The sequence below is a fragment of the Tachypleus tridentatus genome, chromosome 10, assembly GCF_004210375.1.
Source record: "Tachypleus tridentatus isolate NWPU-2018 chromosome 10, ASM421037v1, whole genome shotgun sequence".
Taxonomy (NCBI): domain Eukaryota; kingdom Metazoa; phylum Arthropoda; class Merostomata; order Xiphosura; family Limulidae; genus Tachypleus; species Tachypleus tridentatus.
In genome coordinates this window covers 87,646,031-87,656,365 of record NC_134834.1, presented here as the reverse complement: position 1 = coordinate 87,656,365, position 10,335 = coordinate 87,646,031, and the positions used below count along the sequence as shown (strand labels likewise).

The 10,335-nt window shown below is 32.7% G+C and overlaps 1 protein-coding gene across 1 annotated transcript; it reads left to right on the top strand.

Moving 5' to 3' along the window:
• Positions 1-406: 406 nt before the first annotated feature.
• LOC143228138 (uncharacterized) lies at positions 407-3,521 on the top strand. Its single transcript, XM_076459455.1, has 3 exons — positions 407-457; positions 741-778; positions 2,367-3,521. The coding sequence occupies exons 1-3, from the start codon at positions 436-438 to the stop codon at positions 2,757-2,759; spliced, it is 453 nt and encodes a 150-aa protein (XP_076315570.1). The 5' UTR covers positions 407-435; the 3' UTR covers positions 2,760-3,521.
• Positions 3,522-10,335: the final 6,814 nt, after the last annotated feature.

Sequence of the window (10,335 nt, the reverse complement as noted above, 5' to 3'; positions counted from 1 at the left end):
CATCTTGCGTGTATAAAAGGAACGAATTTTTTCCAGCTGAATTAGTGATACCCCCTAGTGTAAAACGAGAGAAATTAAGTAGGTAAATAGCTGGGTGGCCACCTGGTGTCAGAAATTTTCGTTTGAAACAACGAACCCTCTCAGTTACAGGATTTATAATATTTACAGATATTATGTTTGTTGTGATATTATACCTGTGGAGTTAATAGATTATTTAGAATTTATATATGCGTATGAGTTTCTGTCTTTTTATCTAATAATTAGCTGTTAGAATTTCAAACTTCTGTGAATATAATTATGTTGTGTATTCGGTTTGTTTTCACCAGAAAGAACTACAATAATATATACCTAACATTCCTCTGAATGTGTTTACTTAATCCAAATCGTCGTCACTTTTCTTTACAGGTTGATTTACAGTACATTAGTTTAGTAACGATGAAGTGTATTTTACTCGTAGGTAAGATTAATTATTGTATTTTTAATATCTCTTATTTAATAAAATAAGGAAACAATCAAATTATCTTGCAAAACATACAAAAACCAAAGCAGTGAAAAATGTATATCACAATATGGATAACGATATGTAACAATATATAGCTATCTTTTTCAAATATTACAATAATTTTCATAGATCAAGTACTGTTCTGTGATTTACAAAATATCTCAAAGTCAAAAGTGGAAAGTGTTCTTCATTCGATCTTATTTTATTACAACTACTTATTATACATTCTCGTTTGCAGCTTCCATGCTAATGGCAGTGATCTTTTCCTTACCACGGGTAAGTCAGCGAAACTTCTTCAGACATCCTCAAAAATTCAACTTAATCGGTCGATCGACTTAACTTTGTTGACTGAGAGAAATAACTCATATCCTATATATATATGTATATTAGATGCTAAGACCGTTTCCTGTTTGAAAAAAGTGTACAAAATAACCGTTTTTAATTATTTTATTTTTTATTTTTCCTGGTTATACTTTACATAATCCATGCTGTACTCACGGATATCGAAGCCCAGTTTTGAACGTCATAAGTCTTCAGGCTTACTCCTGAGCTATTGGTAGCAAATTTTTATTTTTAAATTTGGCAGGGTTTTAGTTGTTTGAAGAAAGTGGTCACAGATATGTACACCTTCCAGCTTTACCCCACGGGGTTCTTCAGGAACATAAGTTCACCTTCTTGCCGCTCGCGTGCCCCATAATGGAATAGCACTAAGTTTACGGATTTACAACCCTAAAATCAGGAGTTCTATTCCCCTCTGTGGACACAGTAGATAACCCGATGTGGCTTTGTTATAAAATACATTCACACATTCAGTCCGCTCGCTGAATGGGTTATTAACACCATAGATAGAAATGAAAAGATGGTTTTTTTCTGATCACTGTTTCTGGAGACTTCGAGAAATGAAGAATAAAGTTCCGTTGTAGATTTTTAGGTCTTCTACGGTGTTTTTCCTCAAGAGGTAGCAAACTGTATTTCATAAAACTAATATGTAAGTGTTTTAGTCACTTGCACGTGCCCTCCACATGGACAGCGGTAAGTTTTCGGATTGCCAACAGTGAAATCAGCGGTTAGATGCTATCAGTACACACAGCAGGTAGGCTGCTATGGCTTTACTATAATACTATAAAAAACACATACATAAATACGCTTGTTAACCAAATGATGCATTTATGTGTATTGAGGTTAACCCGATTTAAACAATGTTAGTTATTCCTCATAATTAATAGAGTAAATGGGAGATTGCTTTCTAAATCAAAGTCAAGAAGAAACAAACTAAGAAATAGGCTCGCATGAGAATCTTATACGTCCATAACGTGTAGTGCATGATGAAAGCATTATTTTATTACATGAATTTGCTTGTTAATATTGTACGATGTGACCAGTTAAACACATTACTAACTGTTAAGTTTATCGTCACCTTGTCAGTCGACGAGTGCAGTTTTTAAGAAACAAAGTTCTAAAACAGCTTCAAACACATTCAGGTTTCTATTACTTTTATTTAAGAAATATGTTTATTTAAAGTTAACACATAAAACGAAATTCGGTGCCAGATACGTGCCTTAGCTTGCAATTTATATACTATAGAAAGTTTAAATTATGTTTCAGTTTTCAAATTACGATTTGAAAAATTGATTTGTTTGTGTTTCTCAACCTGTTTATAGATATACCTTTGCCTTATTGGAAAGTAGCCCATATTTATTTAATACGAAACTAAGTATAGATAAAGAGTACTGTAATTCTATTTCAGAAATGAATAAGAACATACGATTTTCACTAAACAAATTCACGTAAAATTTTTTAAACGACTGCATTAATAGTGTTGTTTACACTGGAAACTGAAGACCTATTTTTCTACATCTGACAGGCAAAACGAGCTGCTTTTGAACTGCCAGACGGCGCGCAGCTCATTGTGGACAGTATAAACACAGGTTTCTCCTGTGATGGGCTTGGACATGGCTATTATGCTGATGTGACTAACAATTGCCAGATATTCCACGTATGTGTTCCGTCGGTGTTGGATAATGGAGACCAAACCATTTATCAGTACAGCTTTTTCTGTGGTAATCAGACCGTTTTTAACCAACTGACTCTCACTTGTGCCTTCCAAGAAGAAGCTATACCTTGTGCAAACGCTCCTGACTTTTACTTCGTCAATGACAACATAGGAATTGAGGACGCACTTTTCTTGACTGATGATGATGTACAGAGAGCAAATCAACTCATTGGTGGGTATGGTTCTCGTGTACAGAAAAAATAAAACTTGGAAAACATATAAGATAATGATCAAATGACCAGGCTATGAATATTGTTTTTCAGTATGCAACAAACAATTTCCTTTTTCATGTATAGCTAATAGAGTGGTTTAATGTTGGCATAGATGATTCTGTGTTTTCTTTCTTAGTTCAGTATTATTTCTACAGGAATAACCCTAATAAACCTGAGAACCAATTTATAATTTCTAACAACAATTTTTTTTAGCATCGTATTGTCTGTTCAATAACCGATATTCCATTCAAATGGTTACAGTCTCTTATTATGCTCATCAATTTCTAAGTTGTTTGTAAACATTATCACTAACTTGTTTGTGAATTTTCCAGTGTTTGTCCTCATGTGTTCTGTATTCACAGATTACTTTTGTGTATATATGTATCGTATACTTACGTTTATTATATTAAATTGTTCAACTTTGAATGTAAACTTGACATCTCTATATTTCCAGAGTTCCATTTTTTTCTTAAACACCTTTTCAAAAGTCCAAGTTTATATGGAAAAATCTCACAACATCAACCTCGACAAATATACTTAAAATAGATTCACACCATCAAATGATTCTCCATATAACGAGTTTGTCTTAATATCAAATAACACCATAAATTACGTTGTTCAAACTAAAATGGTCACAGGATCATAGATCAGCAACTTCAAGTTACGTGTAATCCGTATTAAACAATGATGAAAAATATATTGTTGAGATGTAATCACAAAATTCGATACAACTGGGAGCTGTAAGCTAAATGAAACGCTGATGTAAACAAGCTTAAAGTTAAATATAAAATAACTATCCAGCCTTATATTTGATATTTGTATTTTCAGATATTATAAAATATATATTATCTTTAAAAGACATTTATGGACTAGATAAGTTTATAACGTCGTCTGTTTATTTGCCAGACTTCTATTGGACAATTTATAAATTGAATACACTTTTGTTCTGAGCAGGTTATGAAATCTCTCGGAATTTCAGTAAACTAAATAATTGATACAATGATCCATAAATGTATGCAGTTATTACTTAGGAACAGTTGTATGCTTGAGCTACTTTTGATGTATTACTTTTATATGCTTTCTCAATATGCAAGCTCTCAGTGTATTTTAATTAATTATTTAACATATTCCAGGCTACTCTTTGTGTAAACTATCGGCTTTATTCTCTGTAACAGTATTGCTTAACAATTTTAATAAATATATATTATACTTTTATTACTTCAGATATCAATCATTAAGAGGATTGTATTGCTTTGTTAGCTTATTATATGATCTAAGTGATATTATTGTAATTACAGATGAATATATATTGATAAGAGGGAGGATGATAAACGTATGTTATCTACTCTTTTTGTTTTGTTTTGTGACAATGCATGTGATTAGTTTCACTGGTGCTCCCCGCTAGTACAGCGGTAAGTCTTTGGATTTACAACATTAAAAATCAGGGGTTCGATTCCCTTCGTTGAGCTCAGCAGATAGCCCTATGTATAAGAAAAACAAACACACACAGTTACACTGGTAAATTATTAGCTGGATCACCCTTTAGTTTTGAGCTAAGGTAGGTAGTATTCTTAGCTTAAAAGCTAGTCATAATTACACGGTATTTGTAAGTCAGTAGACAGACACAATAAAGTGTGATTCGAATGAACTTTAACTTTTTATGAGTAAAGTATCATATTGTAAAGTGTGAACCCATAACTAAATACGGCTAGCCTTTAAAATCTTCGATAAAATAGTTTGTTCATTTGTTTATGAATTTCTCGCAAAGCTACTCGAAGGCTATCTGCGCTAGCCGTCCCTAATTTAGCAGTGTAAGACTAGAGAGAAGGCAGCAAGTCATCATCACCCACCGCCAACTCTTGGGCTACTCTTTTACCAACGAAAAGTGGGATTGACCGTCACGTTATAACGCCCCCACGGCTGAAAAGGGGAACATGTTTGGTGCGACAGGGATGCGAACCCACGAACCCAGATTACGAATCGCCTGCCTCCACCCATCTAGCCATGCAGGGCCTCAAAGAAATAGTAAATCCATGAACGAAATCTGTGTTGGATATTTCTATTACTTGTATCCATATTTCATAATTGGCTTTTAAAACTGCTGCCAAGATTAAACGAGTTCATCACTGACGTGTTATATTTGTAATATACTGTAGAAATTACTTATTTATATTAGCACAAATTAATTGATTGATTCCTTCAAATTAAAACATGTTCTTTCATAATTTTTATATAAAGTCTGTAATTCCAGGGTTTATTGATCGTTTTACTTTTGTTTCTGGTCTTTCATCTTGTGTTCTTCAAATCACAGTTCTCAACGTTCTGGTCATGTGATTTGCTAGACCATCTATTTAACAGCTTTTGTGATAGAGAAATATGTGCAGCTGTTATTTTACACTTTCGTTCAACCCTTTCTCAGTTCCAAATGAAAGAAGACCTTTCTTTTCGTGAATGTTACTGACTTTTATTGTTGTTGGAGATCTACATTGATATTAACAGCAATTTTTAACAACTACAGATAGATAGATTTTTTTTTTACTTCATGAGCCTGAGGGATCGTGGTAAAATTAGGCAGGGACGCAAACATGATCAGAATACATCACTAATTTATTTCTCATAAAATCACACATTGAAAACATTTAAGATCCAGAATCGTCGTTTTTTAGCATTAATAAGAAGCATGAAACTGATGTTTTTTTAAAATTACACTTAATTAAGGTTCAAAGTTAGTGCTCCCTAACATCAAAAGTGATTGCAAATGTTTATCACATTAAGCTGAACTTTTCACAAAATAGATAGTATGAAAAACTAAAATAAATTCACAAGCAAAGCTTTTTAAATGAACATGTTGATCACTAGAAGACATTCATAGAACTCTATCAGTTTTCCCTCTTTGTATTTGTCTTTCAACATGTCATTGGATTGCACATCAATTAATTCTACACTTCAGGTGGCAGTTCATCAATAGCACAATCAAACTGCTTTTGGAAAATCCTTATTTCTGTTGCGCTTGCATCAAGATCAGGAAAACGCTCCTTCAACTGCAGTTTCAAATCAGAAAGGATGTCTTTCGCAAACCTACGTGGGAATGGAGAACACTTTTCTTGTTTGAACTTTTCACAATATGAAAAGTGTCTGAAACAACTCCTCATCAACTGGAACTCAAATAGATATAGTTTTTGCCGAAATGCTTTAAAATCGGTCTACAGATGAACATGGTTTCGTCTTGTTACCTAAGACTGAATTCATTCAGGTACGTGGTGCAGTCAAGAGAAAAAGTTAATTTTCAAAGCCATTCAACCGTGAGTAACGGTTGAGATCATTGATTTTCATTTTAGAAAATTTCAATCTCAGTTCTAAGCCCAAAAAGTCGAGAAATAACCTTTCCACAACAAAGCCATTGAGCTGAAGTGTGGTACCATAAGTCTTGATATGTCGCTTCTATTTCCGTCAAGAATTCATGGAATTGACGATAACAGAGTTCATGAGAACAAATGAAGTTAATTGTTAGAACTACATGCTGCACGGCACGTGACAGATACAGATATTTTCCACACACCGCCTGCTGATGAATAATGCAACGATGAATCATAAGCTTGGAACAATTCGCTCTTCTTAAAACTTTGTAAATTTATCCAACTAAACCTTTTCCTGCACTACTTATATTTTTACCACCATCCGTTGTAACACATTCCAGCTGTTTTCATTCCAGGTTGTACTGAAAATGTCCTCAGTGATTGTTCTGTCTTATAATACCTGTAAAGTGTCGGACACATCTGTTGACTCGTTAATCGCGATAGAAAACCACTCGAGCTCTTTGACCTTATCTTTCAACTGAGACACAATATTGTTTCCAATGCCTTCGATTCTACGTGCAACAGTATTCGTCGAAAGGCTAATATTCTTAAGTAAGTTTGCTTTTTCTGGATAATTTTTTCGGCTACTTCAATCATACATAATTCAATTCGCTCACCACCTGTAAATGGTTTTTCTCTTGGTTAACATGTGTGCCACTTGGAAACTTGCTCTTGTTGCAACTTCATTCTCGGGTTTCTTCCTGTTAAATACAAACTGTTGTAACAACAAGATACATTTAAAGGTTTCGAATTTATGAGAATGTAGCATTCCCGTGAACTGAGAATAGTTTGATGACTGCTTATTTTTATAACGTGTCGCATCGTGGCGGGCTGTGTCACAACTACATTGGCTTTTCCTCAATTACCTTTTATTCTTTGTTCTTATACATTAAAAAAATATATTACTATTTAAATAAACTGTTGGTAGGCCGAAGTCGCGGGCTGTAGTTTGGAGACCCCTACCCTAAAACATGAAATGATTCTTTAAACAATTTAACGAATTTAATTATAAAAAGAAAAAATATACAATTTAAATGGCTGAAACGTTGTAGAGACAATCGCTATTCACTTATAGATGCATAAGTAAATCTAAGTGCTGGTGTTTTAAATGTTAAAGAGATATAAATGTACAGATAGTTTATATAATGGCGCTTCAGTAGCATACTGGCGTTTTTCGCACTTACAGTATTAGAAGCCTGTATACGGTACCAATGATGGGTAGAGCACAAATGTGTCATTGTGCAGCTTTGTGATTTACAACAAACAAACAAAAAACATGTTTAACAAAAAACTTCAGAATACAAAGTTAACTTGCTGTTTTTCCTACATCTTCAACCTGTATACATACAAGGACAACAGACAGTGAAGAGGTCGACTTGCCAGGGATTAGGAGAATTGTGTATATCTTTTACATTTAGGCTACAGCTGAGGACAAATGCCACAACTTCGTGGACAACTTACCCAGAATGGATATCTTGTGAGTAGTAATTTACTATGTATCTGAGAACCGAGCACTTATTCAACAGTTTTAATGGTGCTAAGTGAACGTAGGAACATTTATAGTTTATTTCTGTTAATTTTACAGTTACACGAAAGTTTGAAATGTCATAAACCAGAAATACTTTACTTGTACGACATCTAAAAAAGTGTCAGTGTGAAGTATCGTTTAATTGTCTTTTTATTTCTAATATAATCTGGACTATAGATGTAACACGTACTTACAAGTATCCAATTAGATAAGCCAATAGTATTCAATTTTTTTGTTGTGTCATACATAATGTTAGTTAGTGTTTGTTCTTATCATAATTTCTTATTATATTTTTTCCTTTTCATGAAGGCATACATTATTTTCGTTACCAACATGGAAGAAGATTTCTATCAAAATGAGAAAAGTGAGATGACTTTGAAGTCAGAATTCTACCTTAGTTCTGAAGGGTCTTTTTGTCCACAGAAACTGTGATGAAAGATAGTTTAGTTTCAATAACTTACCTTCAGTATTTTGGGAAAATTATTACTAGTTTATTTATGTAGATATATAGACGTTTTGAAATATCATGAATCAGAAGCACCTTACCTAAAGTGTTAGAGTAAAGTGTTATTTAGTTTTTATTCAGATATAACAGGACCTTTGCCACATTTTGCATTAAATAGGTGAATGCTTGCCTGCACTATTTGTGTTAGATATAATGAGAAAATTGAAATTACTTTCAAGTCAAAACACTACCAAGGTTCTTATGAGCCCCTTACTCCAATGAAACCACGAAGAGACATTTTAAAGTTTCAGTAACTTTCCTTCTGGAAGAATTATCTGACAAATAAGAATGTATCACTTCTACTTACACGAAGACAAATTTGTACGTATTCTGTATAGTAATGGTTCTTCTACAAATAATGTTTCTTTATGAAGTTTTCTGGTCAGCATTGTTATTGTATCATACAATATTGTAACACGAAGGTGATCTATACAATATGTTCTAACGAGCCACTTGTTTCCTAAATATATTTATCGTGTTATATATTGCAAGCTATATTATATTTGTCCAGTTATCACTGACAGCTACTCTTTCCACATTATTTGATGGTTTATATTACTAATGAATTAAATCTTTCTTGGAAGATTGTACTAGTTTCACTATTCTCTCCCTCTATAATATATAGAATACCCTACATTTCCTACTGTATTTTATTAATACAGAAAATTTTCAAAATTTCATTTAGTTTCTTTTTTTTTTCTTCCTAACAGATTATACCTACTTCATCAGCATGACGCCTACTTCAGTTATGTAAATTGTGATATCAGTGTTCTCCACTCTGGCCGAGTAGATGACATCTAGATGTTACAGGTTCCTTTTTGCTCAGAGAACGAAAATTTACGTGGTAACGCGTGTCACTTGTGAGATCAACAAAGGATTCCCATGTCTGAAAGCGCGACGGTTTTACTCAAAATAGAAATTTCTACTTGGTTTAAGATGTGAGTCGATTGACAGACAATCATTTTTGGGAATAATAAGTGTTTATTAATTAAATGTTACAGTTAGAAGGCGATCGTACAGTGCGCATGAAAGCACGAACATTTTTTATTTTATTTTAAAAGCTATTTCTAAACTTTATAAAACGTATCCAGTTTCTTTGTTTTCTTATATCCAGTTTAGTTGTTGAGTTAATTTAAACATATCTTGTAATTATCCTGTTTGAATTTACAGTTATAAAACGGACGTATCTAATACTTGTGCAGAAATCTGTTTCCTTGAAAATAAAATACCATTATACTACTTTTTAACGTCCAAGATGTATTTCTACTATATTCCGTTACAGCACGACTTTTCATCGTCTCTAATTTTCCAATGACTTGTTGAGTTACATGTTCAGAAATGTTTTAATATTAAATTAAAATGACATTTTACTAAGATATGAGCATCAGAGATGGATTCCAACTTCTTTGGTTAGTTTTATTCCCTCTCTTAAGAATCGACAATTTTGTGTACTTGTACATTTTAGCATCAGTTAAATTTATGCTTATATAAAAACGTATACTTCGTTTCACAATAATTATTTATTACAAAATTCCACTTTTTAACTCTATTATTATCGTATTTTTATTATATGTAAAGAGAACACGTTGCTAAAAATGATTTTCATCACTTTATATCAGATCCACCACTTGAAGACGAAAAACTAAAAGTACTTCCAAAAATGTCGTCATTTCTACACTAGCTACCGTTGTATATTAGTCGTCCGAGACTTTCTTGTGATATTTGAGGATATTTTTGAAGCCATCATTTCTCATGGTGACGAAGAAAAAATTAAGAAGTGTCGAGTGTATTGATGTAAGACATTTTGGGACTAACCGGACAACTATCTTTATGAACCTCAGGAACTCAATCCATGACACAAAATAGAAACACTTGGTTTTATTTTATTAAATACTTGTTGTATTTTGTTTAAATTCTCAAGTTTAGTAATGAGCTTTATCTGTATCCATTATTTCCGTTTTATCACTTAATATATTTTTCTTAACTTTTACTTCAATGTTTTCTTAGTACATAGTTACACGAATTATAGTTTTGGAAGTCTTGACTTCTCTCTGACCAACTGGTGAAATTTTTATTTTAAGTATATATACTGTTTTCCTTATCAGGTTTTCATTTTAACTACATCTTTATTTATACTTCATTTTTATCCCCTGAAATTACCCACTTATATTATCAGGTT

What these genes read in the sequence shown, in the direction of transcription:
- LOC143228138 (XM_076459455.1), top strand. Translation starts at nt 436, where the DNA reads ATGAAGTGTATTTTACTCGTAG. An exon ending in GAAGTGTATTTTACTCGTAG is followed by an intron (nt 458 to 740) that starts GTAAGATTAATT and finishes TCTCGTTTGCAG; the next exon opens with CTTCCATGCTAATGGCAGTG. An exon ending in TGATCTTTTCCTTACCACGG is followed by an intron (nt 779 to 2,366) that starts GTAAGTCAGCGA and finishes TACATCTGACAG; the next exon opens with GCAAAACGAGCTGCTTTTGA.